At 43.8% G+C, this 24,758-nt stretch overlaps 1 protein-coding gene across 7 annotated transcripts in view; it reads left to right on the top strand.

The window, feature by feature from the left end:
* The window catches only part of PTPRJ (protein tyrosine phosphatase receptor type J), a 197,836-nt gene that overhangs the window by 117,191 nt on the left and 55,887 nt on the right, over positions 1-24,758 (top strand). For 6 of the 7 annotated variants that reach the window (XM_064288125.1, XM_064288124.1, XM_064288119.1 and 3 more), the window contains exons 2-7: positions 10,529-10,547; positions 11,615-11,872; positions 12,561-12,830; positions 19,812-20,078; positions 22,841-23,098; positions 23,378-23,635. In XM_064288125.1, coding sequence (XP_064144195.1) covers positions 11,665-11,872; positions 12,561-12,830; positions 19,812-20,078; positions 22,841-23,098; positions 23,378-23,635 — 1,261 coding nt within the window. In that variant the 5' untranslated portion in view covers positions 10,529-10,547; positions 11,615-11,664. The remainder of the gene's footprint in view (positions 1-10,528; positions 10,548-11,614; positions 11,873-12,560; positions 12,831-19,811; positions 20,079-22,840; positions 23,099-23,377; positions 23,636-24,758) is intronic. The other variant, XM_064288123.1, reaches the window with a different exon arrangement.

Here is a 24,758-nt window from a genome sequence, read left to right as displayed (position 1 = left end):
ATTGATTGGGCACCCACTGTATACTATATGCTTCATATGGGTTATATCATTCAATGCTTGTTACAACAATCTTTAGAGGTTTTTAAACCATTTTTGTTCCATTATCGAACTTATCAAACATACACAAATCAACCCCCATATACACATCTGTCAGGTTTAGTACTTATCAAGATATCATCCACACTCGCTTCAGGTTGTTGAGTGCCGTCAAGTCGATTCAGTAGGAACTCTTACCGTTACCAGTCTGCCAATGGGGAAGCTAAGACTTGGAGAAAGAGGTCAACTAGCTTCCTCAGGCCCACTGGGCTGGCAGGAGTTGGCCTCCAGACCTTGTGTTCTTAACCCCTGTGCGTTCCTGCCTTGATGGCCAACAGTGCCCGAGTAACTCCCTCTCCTGGGGTCTGTGATGCTTGCTGCCATTTATAGAGCACCTAGGTCCTTGGGTGGTGCAAACAGTTTGTACTTGACCACTAACCTAAAGATTGGCAGTTTGAACTCAACAAGCAGCACCACAGAAGAAAGGTCTGGTGATCTACTTCCGTAAAGATTATAGCCAAGAAAATCCGATGGTGTTTTTTTTTTTTTTTATAATTTTTATTGTGCTTTAAGTGAAAGTTTACAAATCAAGTCAGTCTTTCTCGGAAAAACCCATATACACCTTGCTACACGCTCCCAGTTACTCTCCCCCTACGAGACAGCCTGCTCTCTCCCTCTGCTCTCTCTTTTCCTGTCCATTTTGCCAGCTTCCAACCCCGCCTCCACCCTCTCATCTCCCCTCCAGGCAGGAAATGCCAACACAGTCTCAAGTGTCCACCTGATCCAACAAGTTCACTCCTCACCAGCATCCCTCTCCAACCCATTGTCCAGTCTAATCCATGTCTGAAGAGTTGGCTTCATGAATGGCTCCTGTCCTGGGCCAACAGAAGGTCTGGGGGCCATGACCACCGGGGTCCTTCTAGTTTCAGTCAGACCATTAAGTCTGTTCTTATAAGAATTTGGGGTCTGCATCCCACTCCTCTCCTGCTCCCTCAGGGGTTCTCTGTTGTGCACCCTGTCAGGGCAGTCATCAGTTGTAGCCAGGCACCATCTAGTTCTTCTGGTCTCAGGATGATGTAGTCTCTGGTTCATGTGGCCCTTTCTGTCTCTTGGGCTCGTAATCACCTTGTGTCCTTGCTGTTCTTCATTCTCCTTTGATCCAGGTGGGTTGAGACCAATTGATGCATCTTAGATGGCTGCTTGCTAGCGTTTAAGACCCCAGATACCACTCTTCAAAGTGGGATGCAGAATGTTTTCTTAATAGATTTTATTATGCCAATTGACTTAGATGTCCCCTGAAACCATGGTCCCCAGACCACTGCTCCTGCTACGCTGGCCTTCGAAGCATTCAGTTTATTCAGGAAACTTCTTTGCTTTCGGTTTAGTCCAATTGTGCTGACCTGCTATGGAGTAGTTTTACTCTGTACCACATGGGGTTGCCTTGAGTTGGAATTGATTTGACAGTAATCTGTGTGTCACTTAATCCCCACATCAAGTCTGCAGAGTAGATGGTAACTTACAGGTGAAAAAACTCAAGAGGTTAGATCGCTGGTCTTCAGACTGGTTGCTATTAAATGGATGATCCCAGGGTTCAAATACAGTTCTGACTCTAAGTCCTGCTGGTCGCCCTCCTGTCCTCCTTTGTTCTGCAGTGTAGGGGCAGGCGTGGATTAGCTTGTGGGAACCTTTGTCTGTAAGGCCTTGGGAGGCCATGGAATAACTTCAGGATGGTTCTGTGAAGGCGTGAGAAGCATCTGGCTTATTGAAATGACTGCTGGCCCTTGTGACCTCTGTGGTAGGACCCACCTTTGGCTTTTTGGCTAGTGTGAATGGACAGTGAGAACCCCCGTTAGCTTTTTATGGGCAGTCGAAGGCAGAGTTTGTGAACCTGGAACCTGGAGTCCTGATGCTCTGTCCTTGCCTGGGGAAGCGGGAGGTTGAGGAAGGTGTGGATGTGGGAGAGTCGAGGAGGCAGGGATTGTAGGTGCCCCCAACTGGGCAATGGGCAGATTCCGTGGGGAGCTGGCCCTGGACAGACAAGCACTTGGTAAACGGTGGCTATCAGCGGTTTTTATTCATACTTACTCTAAGGTGGATGGGAGAGGGGTTGGGGAGCAGGATGAGTTGGTGGGAATTATGGAGTGCCTTTATTATTCAGATTCAAGGTATGGAATTACAGCCTTCAGCTGAAGAACTGGAACTCCTTGCTCTGTCTTTTGCTCTTTTTGAGGATGGGGTTGAGGACAGGTGAGGCTATGAGAATTTAGGGACAAGCAAAAAGGTGTGTTTTATGTTCACATTGTACAAGTATCTGACATGGGCCAGAATTTTTTCCTAAGAGAGAAACTTTGGGAGTAAATAGTTGGTTAATAATTGTAACCCATGTACTTTGGTTACAACGGGCAGTTTGATCAAGGGTCATAAACTCAAATTCTTCCAGGGGCAGTTGGAAACCTAAATAAATAGAACAGTCCAAATAATGAAAAGCCACACTGCCTCTCGGTATTTCATTTGCTCACTCTTGATAGAAAAAAATCAACAGTGTGGGCGCCATGTTGCTTGGCAACTGCCATTTGTCTTAAGCACTGGGATGACAATAACTAGGGGACTGGTGGTGAACTCCAAGCACTTACCCCTCTAACGTGGGGGTGGGGGTGGCGGGGAGAGCAGACACTCATCCAGTTAATTGCTTCAGTGTGGTCACTTAAGAAGGCCGAATCTTTTTCTGTTTTTAGAGAAACGAAAAATTAGAATTTAATGTTTGCATCTCCTAATTTCTGAATGCTTTTTTAAGATTTTAAGAAACACACAAAACAAAACCCCAAAACCCAGAAAACCAACCAGTTGCCATGGAGTTGATTCTAACTCATGGTGATTCCCTGTATGTCAAAGTAGAACTGTGCTCCATAGAGATTTCAAGCACTGATTTTTTTGAAAGTAGATAACCAGGCCTTTCTTCCAAGGTACCTCTGGGTGGATTAAACCCTCCAACCTTTTGGTTAGCAGCTGCGTGTGTTAACCGTTTGCACCACCCAGGGACTTGTTTTAAGAAACACTGTAGGTTAAACAAAACATGTCAGTGGACTAGATTTGGACAGTGGAGCTCCAATTCAGAATCCCAGATTAATCATATGACATGGAAGAAGGGTTTGGGTAGGAATCTAGGGGTTGCCAACTCTGACTTTCTCCCAAGTTGTGGTGGCAAGCCCTGCTGATAAGTCTGGAGATTTGCACTTTAGTCTCAGTGCTGTGTGATCTTGCTCAAGTCGTTGAGTGTCTGTGGACTTTCTTCCTTCATAAAGTCAAAGGGTACATCACTTGTTTTCAAACTGTGTTCCTTGAGGTGCAGCAGTGTTTGCTTTGAGTTTCATTAAAAACAGCCCCTCAAATTGGCTGTGTTTGAAATTACAATGAAAACACTTGCCCACATATGTTTTATACCAGCATTTAATACATTGGAGACCACCAGCATCTCAACTTGGTTATGCGTCGATTACATTTCAAAATAAGATATAGAGTAACTTGAACTTTAAAAATAAATGCATAGTAAAAAAACCCCGGCTTTTATCTAAATATACATATGCACACATATACACATTCATACATATATGGATGTATATATGAAACATGGAACTCTGTATGTGTATAAAATTCCTTGTGAAAAAATAGTTTCTGCTGTTAAAAATACCCGTGGAAACTTCTGGCCTGGGACTTCCAAGGTCACCCTCAGCTCCGCGTCTCAGAGTTTGTGTAGCCTCACCAAAATAGCCCCCCTGGTTACTGCTTTCTCTCTGCAGTTGGAATAGTTCATCCTGCCCCCAACTGCCCCTGGAGGTGGGAGATGAGCCAGTTGGACTTTCCAGGCTGGGTCATGCTCATCCCTTCCATCCAAGCCTCCCCTGACATTTTTGGGGTACAGAATTATGGATTATTCTGACCCTTTTCCACTGTCCTTTTTCCTTTTTTAAAAATTGTGCTTTAGATGAAGGTTTACAGAGCAAATTAATTTCTCATTAAACAATTAATAACACATATTGTTTTGTGACACTGGTTGCCAGCCCTGCGACCTGTTACCATTTTTCCCTTCTCTACCTTCGGTTCCCCATTACCAGCTTTCCTGTCCTCTCCTGCCTTCTCATCCTTGCCCCTGGGCTGGTGTGCCCCTTTAGTCTTGTTTTGTTTTATGGGCCTGTCTAATCTTTGGCTGGAGGGTGAACCTCAGGAGTGACTTCATTACTGAGTTAAAAGGTTTCTGGGGGCCATACTCTCGGGGTTTCTCCAGTCTCGCAGTCCTTTCTTGATGACAGCATTTGAGTTCGGAGACAGTCATTTATTGCAAATGAGGCAGAGCACGCCATGCTTTCTGGATGTCCCTTGCTGTGGGAGCCCTTTACTGTGGTGCCTGCTGGCCCGCCTCTCCCCTGCCTTTCGGATTCTGGAGTGGAAACGGATGCCAGGTACCTAGGCTGCCCCCCCATACCTGCCTTCTGGGGAGTTTCCTATCATGACGTTGGTTGCCTGGCTTCTGGGTTCAGTGGCAAAGGGCCCCACCCTGTCTGCCCTTTTTGTGATCAATGATTTACCTTCTGGGGCCTGTTTTGCAGGGAGTTGTGGTATACATTCACAAGGAGGGACAGAAAGAATCATGGCCTTTCAGATTTGAAATCTGTGCATGCCCTGAACCCCATATAATGCTGTTTGATTTTAAAAAGTGCTTGAAGCGGTTCACATTTTGGTTAATTACATCAGTGGGTAAAAATAACTATTGTCATATGGTGTGTGGGCTTGGTTTTAGAAGGATAAAGAGCCTATTGTTACCCATTGTGTTATTCAGTCACTTATTACCCATCCCTGAAAACCGAACGTGTATAATAGAAAACCAGCAGCTTTGTCACTTGCTAAAATCCAGGCTGCTCTGTGAATGTGCCCCCAAACCCTGTTCTTTTTGAGAATAGTGCAGAAGGCTACTTAATTCAGTTAATTCAAATGGGCCGATGGAACCCGCCCTCAAAGCCTTGGACAGGAAAGGGTTTGTGACCTGCAGTCCTGGACTTACCTCTTGGTTTTATGATCTCAGTTGAGACTTGGCTAGGGATGAACCAGCTCACTGCCCAGGAAGTGCTTAAGGATCAAGGGCTTCAAGGGCAGGTAGACTGGGCCCAGAATCTTAGACTTACTAGCTGTAAGATGCTGGGTTAGGAATTTAACTTTTCCAAGACTCAGTTTCCTTATCTGTAAAACGGGGATAAACACAGTTTCTGCCTCCTAGGATTGTTGTAAGGCTTAAATGAGCTGATGACGGTAACACCTGTAGCACAGTGATTGGCCCAGAGTTTAAGGGCTCAGTCAATATTATAGTAAGTAGAATCAACTAGCATAAAATCCCCACGCTGTGTCACTTGCTACGTGGTATTTGCTGCCACTCGCCTGTCTACTGCAGTGTTGCTCTTAAGCCACTGGGGCCCCTCCCCCGTCCCAAGCTGATCATGGCTTTGAGCACCTCCCTGACTATTCAGCTAGGTGTCTCCTGGCTTCCTTGCTACTCTGCACTCTCATTTAAACATTTTTTGGGGGGGTGCTTCTCTTGCTTGTGAGCTCTTGGAAAGTCACCTGTAGTGCCCTCTGTATCTTTGGCACCAAGCCCCGAGCCTGGCGTGGTGCAAGGCTGTAGGAGAAGACATGAAGGGCATACTGGAGTTGTTTCCACCTTTTGCCTCTTGTAAATAGTGCTGCTGCAATACCTGCTGCCTTTTGTGCAGACACTGCCCTCTGATTCAGCTTGAGTCCAGGGGCTGTGACTTTTGGATCCCCTGTGCCCTAGCCACAGGGTGGGCTTGTTCAGAAACCTCTGATTCGTGGGTCTGTTGAAGCCAGACAATGAAGGCAGCTGACCTTGGTTGGAGCCTGCTGTGCCCCTGGAACTGGGCTTGGCTCTGCCCAGTGGGAAGCAGAGAGTGGAAAGCGATTTTATCTTCAGCTGGAAGCATCTCTGTCCCCTTCTTTTCATCTCAGTCCTCTGTGCCTGGGACAAGTTTATGGTCACCAAGAAACTTCTTTGCTGTGGGACCTTGGGCTATGTACTTAGCCGCAGTGTCCTCATCTGGAAAATGGGAATTGGAGTCCCTGTTGTACAGGGTGTGGTGAGGAGTAAATGAGACAGAACCTGTGGAATATCTGGTTCTTTCCCCACTAGGACTAAAACCTCTGGGTTAGAGACCAGTTGTGAAAGGATACTTGCATGGGGGGGCTTTTTCAGGGAGTCCTTCTCCATCAGTGCCTTGTTGGCTCCTCTTTGGAGGGGAAGGAACCGAGGTTATTCTTGTCAGCACATCTAATTGTCACTGCTTGGAGAGTTGTACCCCAACACCATCCTTTTTCTGCACTTACCTTTGGTGTTCAATGTATAAATCTGTGGATAATGGCACATGTCTAGGCTTTGAAGTAAATTTTAGAAAGATGGGCTTTCTGTTAATACTATTCTTTTGAAAAGTATTAAGTGTCCACCATGCTAGGCATCTTTTCTTTTTCCCCCTGTGGTCAGCAGAAGACTTTGGGAGCCTGGCAGACCAGGATTGCATCCTGGCTTTCCCTGTCCCTGACCAGCTTCCTGATCCTGGGTGCAGATTATTTGGTCTTTGAGTTTTTTCATCTGTAAAAATGAGGATTATTGTGAAAATTAAGTTACCTTGCTTTGTTGTTGTTGTGCCAGCCAGTGTTCTCTTGGTTGCAATAATAGATGACCCAAATAAAAAGAGTTTAAAAAAGAAGGGGCGCTTCATCTTCCAGGCAAGAAGTCTAGAGCTAGAAAGGATCTAGGGTTGTTTTAATAACTTAAGGATCCAGATGCTTTCCCTCTTTCCCCTGGGCCATCCCAAGCAGATGAGTGATTTTTTTTTCCCCACCTCATTGTTACATAGTGGCTGCAACAGCTCCAGGCATCACGGGCAGTTCCAGTGAAGCCCAGCAAAGCAGGATAATATTTCCTCAGATACATCCCTTTTCTAGTAGCCTCCTTGCAGACTTCTCTTGGGCCCCTCAACTGGTGGTGTAGCCTGGGTCCTTTAGGTTTTCTGGGTCCTGTGGCAAGAATTAAAGTGCTGATGCTTTATTTGGGAAGTCAGGCCCAGGGAGGTGAGGATGAGAGAAAAAAAGAAGAGGGAGTGAGGCCAGGAAAGATATAAAGCAACTCAATGCAGTGTATTATTGTGCTGACCACTGCTTCATGATGAGCCTTGAAGACACACAGGCTGGCCCATTCGTGTGGCACATTGGACCTTCTTTGGAAGGGCAGCAAAGAGAAACTATACTCAGATTTGTCAAGGAACACTCTTACTTTGCTTACTTTTTTGGGGGGGGGCGGTTGGAGACAGGGAGACAGGAAGGAATACGCTGATAACATCTTCTGAAGTTAATTAAAAATCTTCCCTAAATCCTAGTACTTTTTCTCTCTGCTTGCTTTACATTGGGGCTAGTGCAGCTACTGGTTAAGGACACAGACCCAGGAGTCAGACTGCCTGGGCTCAAATCTGGCCTCCACAGCTCACCAGCAGTGTGACCTGTGCCTGCCTTTGAGGGCGTTGGAGGGAGTAAATGAGTTGGTATTGGAAAGTGCTTAGAGCAAAGCCTGACAGTCAGTGCTCCCTGCGTGTTTGGTTAAATGCATCGAGGAGACAGAGGCAGGGCTGTGATTTCAATCTCACGGAAACTAGCTTTTCCTCCAGGATGGTGATCCTGCTACTTTCATCCCTAGAACTCAGAGCTCTTTGGCACTGTCTTGTATAATGATCATCAGTTACTGAGGCTGAGACTACAAAGGACACAGATTGAAATGAGCAGACACTCTGCGTTGATTCCCTTAGTGAATGGTACCTTCCCAGGGATAGCATCTACCTATCCTCCCTCACCTGGTTCAACTTGCCTCCCGCCCTCCATCCCTGAGCCACGAGCTCCTCAATGATATAGAAGGTCTGCTTTAGCTCTAGCTTTAGCACGGTGCTTGGCACAAGGAGGGTGCTCGGTATTGCTCGTTAAAGTGAGTTCTCAGTGCCTTCCACCTTGAATTAGTTGCTTCCAGACATACCATATTTCCTTTACTTGCCTGTAAACTGCCTGAGGGCAGCGTCCAGGTCTTTAAATGTTTTCAGCTGGTATCTGGGTGGGGGGATGACTGGATGCATTCCAGCTGTGGAGACAACATGTACATGCACACACAAAGAGACAATACCATTGGAAGGGGGTAGGATGGGACATCCTAGGGCTATGAGGTTATCTCCTTTAATGTTTTCCAACTACTGGCAGCAAACGTTTGCCACCCTGTGCCTACTTGCCTGGGACCTGACCCTTCCACTCTTACCCTCTCTCCCAATTTGGACTATGTGGGTTGATGCACAGCCTAGACTGAGGGGCAGAAGCTGGAGGCAAGGGGATGGGCTGGAAAACTTGAGGACAGAGCTGATAGGGCTTGAGAGTGGGGGATGCAGCGACTGGGCCTTGTCGGGGGGAGAGGATGATTCTCAGGCACCTTTGAGACTTGGTGCCTGGGCCACTGAGAGAATGGGAGGGAGTAACAGGCCCTTCCTTCTGTGTTCCTAACCCATGAGCTGTGGATGAATGTTGCCCTGTCTTCTCCGTTTGACAAGTGCAACCAGTAGCTGCCAAGTTGATTCTTGACTCGGGGCCACCTTGTGTGTGTCAGAGTACAACTGCTCTATACGGTCTTCAGTGGCAGTTACCTTTCAGAAACAGACTGCCACGCCTTCCAAGGTGCCTCTGCGTGGGTTTGAACTGCCAGCCTTTCCATTAGTAGTCACTTAACCCTTTACAACACCAAGGCCTCCTTGATAAATGCAGATGGTGGGATAAGTGGAAGGAATCCTGGGCCTGATAGTCAGGCTCCTGGGTGGGCAGCCTTTGCCTTGGACTTACTGTGGGACCTAGGGGCAAGTCCTTTCCCCTCCTGGGCCTTTGGGATTATCCTCTACAAAATGAGAGGTTCATTCTTTCCTTCCGTGTGTTATTTATTTAGTGCCCACTGAGTGCTCCATTCTAGGCACAGGGGTACAGGCGAGGTCTCTGTTCTCATGGAGGTGGCATTTTAGTTGGAGAGGTGGAGGATAATTTTGGTAATTGCTCAATGATGTCATGGAGAGTGAGGACACTCATTTCTGCTGATTGGCTAAGGAACGACTCGTTGGAGAGATGGCATTTTAGACCATGTCACAGGAAGGTCTGAGGCAGAGTGTTTGGGAGGGAGGGAATACATACATAAAAGCTCTTAGGGGAACCAACTTCAAGAGTGTGAAGGGTGTGAGGGGACAATGAGGCCTGAGGGGCTAGCCGGGTGTAGTAAGAGTTTGATGGGAGGTTGGAGAACATTTTCTCCCCACCAGGTCCCTTTTGATTATTTTCCTCTTCGCAGGGATCATTTTTTGCAAACTCCTGTTAAACAAAAAGGTGTGCTTACTAAACAATAAGACATACAACCTTGAACTATTTTAGACTTCGTAGCCCATAAAACTCATAGGGTCGCTATGAGTCGGAATCGACTCGATGGCACTGGGTTTGGTTTGATTTTGGATTTAACCCATAAAATCTATTGCTGTCAAGTCTGTTCCAACTTTCTGCTAAGCAAAGGGTCCTCAATTCGAATCCTCCAACTGTTCCTTGAAAACCCTATGGGGCAGTTCTACTGTGTCCTATATGGTCGCCATTACTCAGAATTGACTCAATGGCAATATTTTTTTTAAGTATGGGGAAATAATTTCTTGGTCACAGTGAATATCTTTGAGGACCCTCCCAGGCGTCTAAAGACCAAAGATTGAGGCACTGCCAACGAACTAATCTTAAGGTCCTTTCTTTTTCAAACATTCATTCTTCCCAAAGCCATTTCCATATGATTAAAATATAATAATAAATGACTGCCACCTGTGGATAGAAGGCAGCAGGTGAGTTTTTATACAATGAAAATCCCCAACCCAGTGGATTTCTCCTGCAGCACACCTGGCTTTATACCCTGCCATAAAACCAAACACCAAACCCACTGACGTTGGGTGGATTCCATAGTGACCCTATAAAAAAAAAAAAAAGAAGACCCTATAGAGATGTGAAAATGGCTCTGGGGAGGGGTGTCGTGGTCCCAGTCTCCTGTTCTCTGGCCCCTGGGGTCTTGACTCTGCTTCTGTGCACTTTTGCCTCAACTGGGTGCTGATTGCAGGGAGCTTCCCCAGGTGCTGGATGTGTCTGTGAGGAAGGATACTGGGTAGCAAACATCAGCCTACCTCCATAAAATGGAGTCAATCCGTTGTTTGTGATTGGTATTTTACTGAATCACTGTAGTCTATGTTCCCACATCCCAATCCTGGCCAGGGGTCTTTGCCTAAGGTACTTTGTAACACCCCACCTGCATTATTAAATCCTCAACTGCTTTATTCCTGATTTGCATTTTCCGTGGCTGAATGAATCTGCTGACTTCCGCTTTCTTTTTCTGTTGCAGATCCTGTGCACAGGTGATGGTGAGTACCATTTTTTCCTCTCCCTTCTTGTGTTGTTCTATACTGCCCCCTGATGGACACAGAGTGGCATTCATAACGATGTGAAAATCAGAAAACGTGAATCTGTTAAAACCCACTTCGTTTCCAGTTTTTCATTAGAACTGGGGTGAGGGTGGAGACATCAAATGAAAGAAAAAATTCAATCAATTGTGCTACCCTGACAAATAAAATATTTATATTTACTGTGATCCCCCAATCTAAATCTATAGTGATTTTTTCTTTTCTTTTTTTACCTAGTTGAAACTAATGTAATGTAGCGTGATTTATATTTGTTTGATGTGCTGTTATACCATCAGTATTTAATTGGATTGCTACATTGTCTCCTGAATTTTAAAATGGTTTGCAGGGTTGATATAACCTTTGGAAAACCAGACGTAAACCAAAAACAAACAAACCAAACCCATTGCCATTAAGCCAATTCCAACTCAAAGGGACCCTAAAGGACAGGGTAGAACTGCCCCATCGGGCTTCCAGGGAGCGCCTGGTGGATGTGAACTGCTGACCTCTTTGTTAGCAGCCGTAGCTCTTAACCACTATGGCACCAGGGTTTCCAAACCAGATGTAGCCGCCTGTATATTTGCTTTCATGTGGGGGGCTGCTTCCCAGTTGCTGACTGGTCCTGGCCTATCTAAGTCCTCCCTGGTTTATAGTAAAATGACAAAAATAAGGATATGATAGTAAATTTTTCACGAAGCTAAATATATTCAGTTGAAAGCACTGTCCATTCTGGGAAGTTGAAGGTCAAACTGGTAAGTGAATAGATGATATTTTCAGTAAAACAGTGATGTTTCTTAAGGGAAGTCAATAGAATTGGTAAATATTAAGTTTTCCTTTTAATTATTGAAAGAAAAATGTTAAAAAAAAATTAGTAACGACAGTAATACATATCCATTTTATTAAATGCAGAGGAGCAAAAAGAAAACAAAAAAATCACATGTAAACCACCAGCCAGAGATAATCACTTTGAAATAAGCTGGCCTTTATGATGGTTGATAATAGATTTCCTTTTCCTCTTTTTCTTGGCCCAGAGTCCAGCGCGGTGTTTGACATCCGTGTGGTGCGTGTCACCACAACGGAAATGGAGTTGGAGTGGCAGAGCACAGACAATGCTTCCCAGTACACCTACCATTTAGATATACAACCTGAGGTCAGCTCTGATGAAACGGTCACTCATCACAAAGCAATCACTCTAACGGGCCTAATGCCGGGCACCCTGTATAACATCACAATCACTCCAGAAATGGGTGGTGTCCGAGGGAACTCCAGCTCCATTGCAGCATACACACGTAAGTCTCTTAGGACGGCATTTTGGCTTGGAGGGTGGGAAGTAAGTATTGGTTAAATGATCGGATAAAGGTTGATTGTGTTTCTGGGTTTCAGGCTTAATCTGAAAACATTGGCCTCAGCAAAGGGCCTGCTGTTTTCATGGGGCGCCGGTGCAGAAGCCCTGTGAACTTGGCGTTGTCTTTAGAAGAAGAAAGTGTTTCTATGACAATGAAAAACATAACTGTTGCATTAATTCCTTGAGAATAAAGACTAGAGGAGGGTCACCTTGTGATGTTGGCATAAAGATTCTTCCAGGTTGAGAGCTTTGCAAAGGGAAGTGCTTTGCTAATATTTGACCTACATTTACGGTAAAGAAGGGCATTTTATAATATCTTTTCAGTGTATTTTTCTTATTCATTAATCTGATTAAAAAACAGATTGGGAATTATATGTTGAAAATAGATTTTGGATAAACTTAAAATACTAAAAGAAACCTGAAAAACTTTAATTCTTTAGAGATATAATCTGTATAATTATTTTCTGAATTTTTGGGGGGAAGCATTCCATTTTATGAGTCAGGATATATTAGTTTTAATCATTCCTGTTTTTCTCCAAAGGAGCCAGGCTATTTTTGGATGCAGTAAATAAAATAATCCTGGAAGTCAAGCTAATTCACGCTTCTTCTTCTTCTTTTTTTTTTTTTAAAAGGGCCCAGCAGTGTGTCCAACATTAAAATAAATACCAACACCACAGCAGCAGCCTTTAGTTGGCAGAACTTTGATAATGCCTCTAGTACGTACACTTACCGCCTTCTTGTTGGTGGAAATCACAGCAGCCCAAAGGAAGAAATCACAGCTGTTGGAATCACCTCTGCTGTAGTCGCTGGCTTGAAACCTGGCTCATCTTACACAGTAGAGATCTTCGCACAAGTTGGGAATGTCACTGAGGGGGAATCTAGGTCTGAATTATTCTGTACAGGTGAGTAGCCCCAGATGCCTCTTGACCTCCCTCCTGTGTGCTGTTGACCTTGTGGACAGGACCTGTACAGTCTTTAGTTATTAGGTTTTGTGTCTGACCTTGAATTCTACATCAGTGGTTTTCAACATTTTTTAAACCAGGAAACTTTCTTCAAACAAAATCTTGCTCAGAAGCCCAGTAAATGTGTGTGTGTGTGTGTGTGTGTGTGTGTGTGCGTGAGTGAGAGAGAGAGAGAGACCGGAGCCATGGAGGTGCGGCTATGTGTCACAGGAACCTTCTAGAAACTCCTGGAGCCCCTAAGAGCACAGTTTTAGAGAGAGAGAGATGGGGGTAACAAAAACACAAAGATTTGTTACACTGAATTGTAAAAGAGAGGAAAGAAAAAAGGAGAGGACAGAGAGAAGATTGAAGAGAAGTAAGGATAAAAAGGAACACAGGATTTTGAAATGGTAATGGGGACAAGGTGATAAACAGTTGGCGACTGTAGGAAATAGGAGGTGGTGATGTGGCAGGTGGCACCCATAACATGAGCCAAGTGTCCTTACTCCACCAAAAGCCCCTGAGGGCAGAGCCTTGTCAGAGCAGAGCTCACCAGCTGCTATTTATTGAGCATGTACCATGTGCTCACTTTACCATGTGCTTAGCTGTCCTCACTATAACCCCGAGGGGTGTAAATTACGGAAGCAGACTGCCGTATCTTTCTCCCACAGAGTGGCTGGTGGATTAGAACCACTGACCTTTCGGTTAGCAGCTGAGCACTTAACCATTGTGCCACCAGAGCTCCTTGAGTTTAAAGATATTACTTAAAGAACAAACTTAATATTATCAAGTTCATGCTTGATATGTTTTCCTAATACATATCAAAAGAAAGGAATGATTACAAGGCAAAATATGTGTGCTTGGCATCACCTAAACTCATGTTGCTTACCACCCGGGGTGTGCACGCCACCCTTTGGGAAACACTCCTTTGACAGATTGGGAAGAGCAGACGCTGGGGTTTGGGGGTTGATGTGACATAAGTGAGCTTGTCCCAGTCACCCAGTCAATTAGGAGTCTCCCAGTCCAGGCTGCCAGTCCAGTGCTCAGCATGTCTTGTTGCTTTTTGAATCTTGAGTACATTTTATACCTTTTATTAATTTTTGTTTGTTTTTAAAGAAAATCTTAGTCTTATATCCTATCCTTTGCCTCTGTCTCTTTTCCAGTACTGAGAGCATGTGTAAGTATGCTAGAACAACAGTAGAAATCATTAGGGAAGCTTTTCTTAAATGAATAAATAGAACAGTGAAATAGGTTACGGGATACAAGGTATATACTATCTTTGGCCAACAGAAAATCTTCGCGACAATGTTTCTTTTTCCAGACAGAAAATTTACTGAGAAAAGCAAGGAAAAAATTATGTGGCAGTGTGGCTTAGAAGTATGCTTTTGGCCCACCTCTGGGTCATAGGCCTGCTTGGCACCTGCTCCTTTGTTGTTGTAAGTGCCATTGAGTCATTTCCAACTCATAGCAACCCCACGCACAACACAATGTAACACTGCCTGGTCCTGTGCCATCCTCACAGTTGTTATGCTTAAGATCATTGTTGCAGCCACTGTATCAATCCATCTTGTTGAAGGTCTTCCTCTCTCTTGTTGAACCTCCACTTTACCAAGCGTGATGGCCTTCTCCAGGGTCTGATCTCTCCTGATAACATGTCCAAAGTATGTAAGACGAAGTCTTGCCATCCTTGCTTCTAAGGAACATTCTGGCTGTACTTCTTCCAAGACAAGTTTGTTCATTCTTCTGGCAGTTTATGATATAGTCAATATTCTTTGCCAACACCATGATTCAAATGCATCAATTCTTCTTTGGTCTTTATTGTTCAGCTTTTGCATTCATATAAGGCGATTGAGAATACCATGGCTTGTGTCAGGCACACCTTAGTCCTCCAAGTGACATCTTTGCTTTTTTAACACTTGAAAGAGATCTTTTGCAGCAGATTTGTGCAGTATAGTACTTCATTTGACTTGACTGATGCTTCTGTGGACATTGATTGTGAATCTAAAGTGAAATTCTTGATAACTTCAGTCTCTTCTCTGTTTATCATGATGTTGCTTTTTGGTCCAGTTGTGAGGATTTTTCTTTATCTTGAGGCATAATCCATACTGAAGGCTGTAGTCTTTGATCTTCATCAGTAAGTGCTTCAAGTCTTTTTCACTTTCAGCAAGCAAGATAGTATCATCCTCAGGTTGCATTTAACTTGAATCAAGATCTTTAGGCTTAGCAAACAATCACCTTACTCAATCCTTTCTTCTCATACCTGAAACAGATATAATTAAACTTTACTGTTTAAAGAAGCAGTTTAGAAGTGTTTCAGACCACTCTGGGGGTTAGTATTGGAGAAAAGTATAGATAGTAAAACATGTTTGGCTTTAAGACTGTTGAATATAAGCAACTCAGAACACCATTAACAGATTTCTGTGCAAGCTTAATAGACAACTTTAAAGTTGGGCAGTATGTCATTACTGAGTAAATCAGTGCTCCAATTAATTCAGATTTTCAGGGTACTTATATGTAATTTCATCAGGAACTTTCAACCAAAAAATTTTGATTGGCTGCTGATTATGTCAGAGTACATAAATGTTATAAGAGAGCAGTATGTGCTCAAACATGGTCAAAGCTTAAATAGAAATCTGACTAAGACAATCACAAGATCAGCGAGCCATGGTTGTAAGACCTGCGGAGTCTTGGAAACACTACATGTTCATTTAACCTTCGAGTGTTTTCTGAAAGAACAAGTTTCAAGTGTTTTAGTGAGTGTGATCACCTAACTATAATTATGTGAAACTACTGGAATAACTTGCTGCGTCATTGAGAAAAGGGCTGCTCAGCAGGCGTATCCAGCAGATGGCTTCCACACTGACGCTGAAATAGTAGCGTGCAGACTTCCTAGCACTTTCAGTGAGTTAGTCCTGTGAGTTGAGAAGGACAAGTCTTGATTGCATTTTACACTTAAAGAAGTAGAAGTACAGTGTGGCTGTTAGAATTCTTGATGGCAAGTGATAGAAACCAGACTTTAAATTGCTTAAACTAAAAGAAGATTTTATTGGCTTGTATTTATCTCCCTTCCATGGCCAGTGAGGCCTTAAGGAAAGAGGTGAGCTGACTGTCATCTCTTCCTGCTTCTGTTCTCAGCTTCATTATCAGAGTGGCTACCTTCATATAACTCAAGGAGAAATGGCCTCCCCAGTTGAAACAAGCGGGGGCCTGGTCCAGGGGAAAAATTCCTTGAGGGAGGCTCTGATTAGGCAAATTTGAATTATGTCACTGTCTCTGCAAAAACATGTTAAAAGCTGAGATGGGAGAAGATGACGTCCCAAAAGCAGGGAGAGTGGTCCAAAATGGCTGAGTAGCAGAAGCACAAAGTATCTGTGGAGCTATCTGGGGTAAGGAGTCCCCGGGTGGTACAAACGGTTAACTCATTTAGGTGCTAACTGTAAGACAGAGACGTCTTGGAAGAAAGTCCAGCTGATCTACTTCCAAAAAATAATCAGCCATTGAAAACCCTGTAGAGCACAGTTCTACTCTGACAGACATGGGGTCACCATGAGTTGGAGTTGACTCAATGGCAACTGAATTTTTTACCTGAGTTAAGTGTACAGAGCAAAATATCTGGCAAAAGTCAGGGCCCTTTCAGGAGGATGTACCTCTGCCTGTGGGAGGAAGGGGACAGATATTTATGGAGTACTGACTGTCTGAAGTGTCATTGGGATAGAGGGGAGGAGAGTGAAGGAAGATGGTGGATGTGTTTCTATTGCAGTCTTTTGTGTTTGACACAGAAGCTAATGACACAGAGAGAAGCCCAGGAGAGAAGCAACCCAGCAGCTACACTGCCCCTGCAGATTCATCCTGTCACCAGGGGTCCTGGGGCACCAAAGTCCATCTTGTTGGATTAAAGTCTGGCACAAAAAAAGGCCACTGTTTATTCTCAAGTAGCAGATGGCATTGAAGGACAAACCCAGGTCATAGAGTTCAGGACAATTATGTTGAATTTTGTAAAATGGGCTTCAGCCAGAATTTTCTAGGACAAAGTTTTGTTTTCTCTGATTCTGCTTCTGACTTGTTTCTCGCTTAGTAAGTCATTTTGTTGGAAAACCAAAAGGGAAGAACACGCTTGGCGTTTCTTAAGCTGAAAGAACTGAAGAAAAAATTTAAGCCTTGAGTTGCAGTGGTGAAGGATTCTATGGGGAAAATAATAAGCAATGCAGGAAGCATCAAAAAAAGATGGGAGGAATACAGAGAGTCATTATACCAAAAAGAATTAGTTGATGTTCAACCAGTTCAAGAGGTAGCATATGATCAGGAACCGATGGTACTAAGCTGCTCTGAAGGCACTGACGAAAAACAAGGCTTCACGAATTGACGGAATATCAATTGAGATGTTTCAACAAATAGATGCAGCGCTGGAAGTACTCACTCATTTATGCCAAGACATATGGAAGACAGCTTCCTGGCCAACTGACTGGAAGAGATCCATATTTATGCCTATTCCTAAGAAAGGTGATCCAACATGATATAGAACAATATCATTAATATCACATGGAAGCAAAATTTTGCTGAAAGTCATTCAAAAATGGCTGTAGCAGTATATTGACAGGGAGCTGTCAGAAATTCAGGCCGGTTTCAGAAGAGGACGTGGAACCAGGGATATCATTGCTGATGTCAGATGGATCCTGGCTGAAAGCAGAGAATACCAGAAGGATGTTTACCTGTGTTTTATTGACTATGCAAAGGCATCCGACTGTGTAGATCATAACAAATTATGGGTAACATTGTGAAGAATGGGAACTCTAGAACACTTGTGCTCATGAGGAACCTTTACATAGATCAAGAGGCAGTTGTTCGGACAGAACAAGGGGATACTGATTGGTTTAAAGTCAGGAACGGCGTGTGTCAGGGTTGTATCCTTTCATGAAACCTATTCAATCTGTATGCTGAGCAAATAATCCAATCCGGGAAGCTGGACTGTATGAAGAATGGGGCATCAGGATTGGAGGAAGACTCGTTAAGAACCTGCGCTATGCAGGTGACATGACCTTGCTTGCTGAAAGTGAAAAGGACTTGAAGCACTTAACTAATGAAGATCAACGACCACAGCCTTCAATATGGATTGCACGTCAACATAAAGAAGACAAAAACCCTCACAACTGGACCAATGAGCAACATCATGATTAACACAGAAAGGATTGAAGTTGTCAAGGACATCATTTTACTTGGATCCACAATCAACAGCCATGGAAGCAGCACTCAAGAAATCAAACTATGTGTTGCATTGGGTAAATCTGCTGCAGAGGACCTCTTTAAAGTGTTGAAAAGCATAGATGTCACCTTGAAGACTAAGGTGCGCCTGACCCAAGCCATGGTATTTCAATTGCATCATATGCATGTGAAAGCTGGACAATGAATAAGGAAGAGAGAAGAAGAATTGATGCCTTTGAACTGTGGTGTTGGGAAAGAATATTGAATATACCACAGACTGCCAAAACAATGAACAAACCTGTCTAGAAGAAGTACAACCAGAATGCTCCTTATAAGCAAGTATGGCGAGATTGCATCTTACATACTTTGGACATATTGTCAGGAGGCATCAGTGCCTAGAGAAGGACATCATGCTTGGAAAAGTACAGGGTCAGCAGAAAAGAGGAAGACCGTCAACGAGGTGGATTGACACAGTGGCTGCAACAATGAGGTCAAGCATAAAAAGGATTGCGAGGATGGTGCAGGACTGGGCAGTGTTTCGTTCTGTTGTGCATAGGGTCACTATGAGTTGGAACCAACTTGAGGGTGCCTAGCAACAACAACAACAAGTCATTTTGCTGTTAGAGTTTTTTGGAAGAGATTTTAGAGAAGATCCATTCAATTTCTTTCAACTCGATAGCCCAGGCACTTCTTTCATTAGGTTCGAAAAACATATTGAGCAGATGAGCAGGTAATAGGCGCTACCTCATGTCATTCTTTCATATTTGCATTTAGAATGGCCATATTAGCCACCGGGATGAGCTAGCATATTATTTTTATTTTATAGGTATTTACTTTTGTCAATGCTGGTTAATTTTTTTTCCTTGAGATGAGTTTTTTTTTTCTTGCTTGACCTTGGAAGTCATACTGATCTTTCTTTTGAAAGATCTGTTGACATGCAAATTGCTGCTTTCTAGCTCTAATTTTGTTTAGTGGTAAAATGGTTAAGTGCTTCGCTGCTAACCAAAAGCTTGTTGGTTCAAACCTGCCCAGCGGCTACACCGGAGAAAGACCTGGTGATCTGCTCCCATAAAGATTACAGCCTGGAAGGTACTATGGGGCAGTTCTCCTCTATCACATGAGGGTCTCTTTAATTTGAAATCAACTTCATGGCACCTAAGAACAACAACAGAGTTACAATTTGTCAGCATTCTCACTCTGTAAACTGTCCAATATTTGAATGCTTCTTAGATTGTGCTGATGAGGAAGTAGAGGAATGCCTGGCCCCTACTTGCAGAGAGTGCCCAACCTAGATGAGGAGCCAAGACAGACATGCATAGAAAATTACATGATGTGGCTCTGTGGGTTTCAGGAACAAATGCTGCAGCATCACAGCCCTCATAGGTTTGGTTGTAAGCAACAAAAACTGACTCTACTTGTCTTCACCAAAAATATATATTTTGGTATATATATCTGTCATTAAACCCTGGTGGCATAATGGTTAAGTGCTATGGCTGGTAACCAAAAGGTCGGCAGTTTGAATCTACCAGGTGCTCCTTGGACACTCGGTGGCACAGTTCTACTCTGTCCGATAGGGTCAGTATGAGTTGGAATCAACTCGACAGCAACAGGTTTGATTTGTTTTTCTGGTGTCTTTCATAGGCCCACAGAACTGTGGAAGTGTGGGTGAGGACAGGAGGACCAACTTCACTCTGTTTGGCTTGGCCATTCTTGTAATGTTTAATTCCTCTTCTGTCTTCACAGATTCTAGTCAGGTGTTAGGCATCCGAGTTGTGAGCATCAATGCCACAAGCATGAACCTGACCTGGGAAATCAGTGATAACGTGTCATCCTCTGATTATACCTTCCAAATACAAGTTGTGGGGGAGACCAAGTCCTTCAATCTCACTGCCCATGTGACACATGTTGTCATCCCTGGACTCACATCCAGCACTTTATACAACATCACCGTGTATCCTCTACAAGACGGTGGTTCTGAGGGCTCACCTGGCTTTCTCCAAGCATATACTCGTGAGTTCACTCCTTCTACCTAAGCTTTCTTGTCTGCCTGTTATGGACAGTCCCACTTACAAAGACAAATAAGCTCTGTTCTGTGACCAAAGGAATGCACAGCTTAGTGTATAAGTCCACAGTGACTCTTACTCCAGGATTTGTGGTATCCTACTGGTGATCGTTGATTGGTGCTGAACAGGTGCCAGGCTTTGTATGATGTGCTTTACCTGCATTACCTCATTTAATGCTCACAACATTCCTCTGTTTTGGTTGACATTAGCCTTACTTTATATTTGAGAAATCCATGGTTGAGACAGGTGATGTGGACCACACCTGGTAAGTGGGAGAGGTGGGATTAGACCTCTGGTCTGTATTGACTCCAGCCTGTGCTTGTAACAGCCATTCTGGTGTGAAAGAGACCTAGAGCAAATTGCTAGATGGAGACAAAAAGAACCTGGGTATCTATGACCTTTCGTGTCCTGGGTGCTGACTTTATAATGGCATCACTAACAGAGCTACGTTTCATTCTTTGTTTGCTTAAATGCCCCTTAAAAATGAAATGATAGGCAGGAAATGAAAAGCTTTCTGTTCCAAAGAAGGCCCAATAGTTTTAAAAAAAACAGTAGTGGTTTACCAGTAGTACAGTAGTATGAGAGACTAATGATATTGAGATCAGCCATGCAGTTAGCACTGTGCCAGGAGCTTTGCTTGTATTATAGTGACCTTCATAATAACTATTAGAAGGTCACTATGTGTTGGAATGGACTATATACCAATTTGTGGATTTGGTTTGTTTGTTTTGGTTTTACAGATAAGAAAATGATAGCCTAGCAGGGGGAAAAAATTGCCCATGGCCAAAAAGCTAGCAAGTGGCAGAGCAGGAACCTGAGCCCAGGAATGTCTGGCTAAGGAGCCAGGGCTTGTCCCACAAGAATATTTTTCTCAGGTTTCATTCTTCCCAGGATGTACATCTTAACATTCTTTCAAACATCTTCTGGATTAGCTCTTTGGGAGAATGGAATCTGCTTTCACTTCTTCACCATTTAATCTTTTACTGTTTAATCTCTTTATTAGTCAGGGTTAGGTTCAGCTGTGAGTATCAAAACCCCCAAATATCAGTGGCTTCAATAAGATGGGAGTTTGTTTCTGTCTCTCATAAAAGCAGCTGGGTGCAACGTGGGATGGAGATGGTGGAGTGTTAGCCTGGGGTCCGTGGCAGGAAACAGAAACCATGGGTTGTTTTAAAGGGATTAAAGGAATTTCCCCCCAGGAATCGAGGGATTATGGAATCATTGGAAAGGCGAGGAGCAGGCCTTGGGTTGGGCCACCAGAAATGACTCCTAGACCAACACTACTAAAGTGGAGCACCTGGGCTGTCACCATCTTCATCACAGTCAGCTGGGTAGGAATTAGGAAGCCTCTGCTGTAATTGCTGGCTCCAGAAGAACACGTTCCTAGCCGCAATGCCAAGTCAGGAAGATGCAGCCACCACAGAGCCAGGCCAGGCTTGCGAGATTGGCATCAGCAGAAGATGCATGCCTCTTGCCCCAGCTCTCCACACCTGCAGAGTGAATGACTGGACCCTGTAATGATGCTGCAGAAAGACCCTGTACCGCCTTATGATTGTGCTGACCAGCAGAAGCAAGGTCTTTGTCTCACTTTCACAACTTGAGGAAGGCACCTCGTTGCCTGAATCTAAATCATATCCAACATCCTAGCCACAAGGATCTCTGAGAAATGCAGTTTTTAGCTTTCCAGCCTCTGCAGTAGAAAAAGGCACACAAGAAGCTGGGTCAGACTGATTTTATTATTGTACCCACAATGGATAGCTTCTTGCAAGCTTCCAGGACCCAAGATGTTGTTACCACACCATCCTCAGCATGTTGTTTCAACCTCATTGCCCAAGATGGCAGCCTGAACTCCAGTCATCACATCCACATTCCAGCTACAGGAAGGAGAAAGAGCAGAAGGAAGTGTTTCCACCTTGGAAGTCATATAATAATTCTACTTACTTACTGTTGTCTAGCATTTAGTCACGTGGCTACATCTAGCTGATGAGGAGTCTGGGAAATGTAGTCTTTTGTCCCCTAGCAACCCCACAGCTAACACCTCCCATCTAAAAATATGGGGATGTATGGCTAAAGAAAAAGGGGAGAATGGATTTTGGGAATTAACAGCAGCCTCTGCCACACCTCCCTAAATGGCAGCCCTGAGAGATTTAGTCATGTGTTCAAGGATAAGCAGCCAGCAGCAACCAAGGTTCTGTTCTGGAGCCTGAGTCTTAACTGCGGGGGTCATGCCTCTTCTCATTTCCTGTGGATGACTTTGAAGCACACAGTCTGTCCTCCTGTGACCAAGTGCTCTCTTGATGACCTGAATCATGCTTTTTGAGGGGCTTGTGTTGTAGCTGGCAACACAAAGAAGAAAAAGAGAGATAGGTGTCCTGAATTTGAAATTAATTCCAGTGTAAATATTTTATGATGTTTTGTCACCCTTGTCTTCTGAAGAAATAGATACTTTTCTTTTGTTTTCTTTTTAAAGAAAGTTTTCTTTTGTTTCTGATTTGCGAAGAGTTTCTTTTTAGCTGTGGTAAATATATATGTAAGAAAACATTTGCTGTTTGAAGAATCTTCACGAGCAGAGTTCAGTGACATTATGTTCATCAAGTTGTTTAACTGTCACCTTTAACCTTTCTCAGATTATACCATTACCCTTAACAGAAGCTTAATGTCTACTAAAGAAATACGTTCCGAACGTATTCATTTATTTTCTTCTCACAGCCCCTGGTCCAGTCTCCGACTTTCGAGTGACGAGTGTTGGTACAACGGAAATTGGCCTGGCTTGGAGTAGCAGTGACTCAGACTCCTTTAAGATACTTATCAAATGGGATGGAGCTGGAGAACCTCGGAATGAAACAACCACCAACAATATTATTATCATTGGTGGCTTGAGCCCTGGGACCAAGTATCACTTTGAAATATTTCCACAAGGACCAAATGGGACACAAGGGCCACCTCAAACAGTTGAAGGTCAAACTGGTAAGTGAATAGATGATATTTTCAGTAAAACACTGATGTTTCTTAAAGAAAGTGGATAGAATTGATACATATCAAGTTTTTCTTTTAATTTTCCAAAGAAAACTGTTAAAAAAAAATTAATGATGACAGTAATACATATCCATTTTATTAAATGCAGAGGAGCAAAAAGAAAACAAAAAAATCACATGTAAACCACCAGCCAGAGATAATCACTTTGAAATAAGCTGGCCTTTATGATGGTTGATAATAGATTTCCTTTTCCTCTTTTTCTTGGCCCAGAGTCCAGCGCGGTGTTTGACATCCGCGTGGTGCGTGCCACCACAACGGAAATGGAGTTGGAGTGGCAGAGCACAGACAATGCTTCCCAGTACACCTACCATTTAGATATACAACCTGAGGTCAGCTCTGATGAAACGGTCACTCATCACAAAGCAATCACTCTAACGGGCCTAATGCCGGGCACCGTGTATAACATCACAATCACTCCAGAAATGGGTGGTGTCCGAGGGAACTCCAGCTCCATTGCAGCATACACACGTAAGTCTCTTAGGATGCCATTTTGGCTTGGAGGGTGGGAAGTAAGTATTGGTTAAATGATCAGATAAGGGTTGATTGTGTTTCTGGGTTTCAGGCTTAATTTGAAAACATTGGCCTCAGCGAAGGGCTTGCTGTTTTCATGGGGCAGAAGCCCTGTGAACTTGGCATTGTCTTTAGAAGCAGAAGGTGTTTCTATGACAATGAAAAACATAACTGTTGCATTAATTCCTTGAGAATACAGACTAGAGGAGGGTCACGTTGTCACAGCATAAAGATTCTTCCAGGTTGAGAGGTTTGCAAAGGGAAGTGCTTTGCTACTATTTGACCAATATTTACGGTAAAGATGGGCAGTTTATAATATCTTTTTTTTTTTTTAATTTTTATTGTGGTTTAAGTAAAAGTTTACAAATCAAGCCAATCTCTCATACAAGAATTTATATACACCTTGCTATATATTCTTAATTGTTCTCCCCCTGATGAGACAGCATACTGCTTCCCTGCACTCTCTGTTTTCAAGTCCATTCAGCCAGCTTCAGGCCCCTCCTCCCTCTCATCTCCCCTCCAGACAGGAGATGGCAACATAGTCTCATGTGTCTACTTGATCCAAGAAGCTCATTCTTCACCAGTATCATTTTCCATTCCATAGTGCAATCCAATCCCTGTCTGAAGAGTTGGCTTTGGGAATGGTGACTGTCATGGGCTAACAGAAGGTCTAGGGACCATGGCCTCCGGGGCCATTCTAGTCTCAGTCAGACCATTAAGTCTGGTCTTTTTACGAGAATTTGAGGTCTGTGTCCCATTGCTCTCCTTGTCCCTCAGGGATTCTCTGTTGTGTTCCCTGTCAGGCCAGTTACAGGTTGTAGCCGGGCACCATCTAGTTCTTCTGGTCTCAGGCTGATGTAGTCTCTGGTTTATGTGGTCCTTTGGTCTCTTGGGCTCATAATTATCTTGTGTCTTTGGAGTTCTTTGTTCTCCTTTGCCCCAGGTTGGTTGAGACCCATTGATGTATCTTAGATGGCTACTTGTTAGCATTTAAGACCCCAGACACTACTCTCCAAAGTGGGACGCAGAATGTTCTCTTAATATATTTTATTATGCCAATTGACTTAGGTGTCCCCTGAAA

This window comes from Loxodonta africana, chromosome 7 (genome assembly GCF_030014295.1).
Source record: "Loxodonta africana isolate mLoxAfr1 chromosome 7, mLoxAfr1.hap2, whole genome shotgun sequence".
NCBI lineage: Eukaryota > Metazoa > Chordata > Mammalia > Proboscidea > Elephantidae > Loxodonta > Loxodonta africana.
The sequence above is the reverse complement of the archived record's forward strand: the minus strand, read 5'-3'. Positions and strand labels throughout refer to the sequence as shown.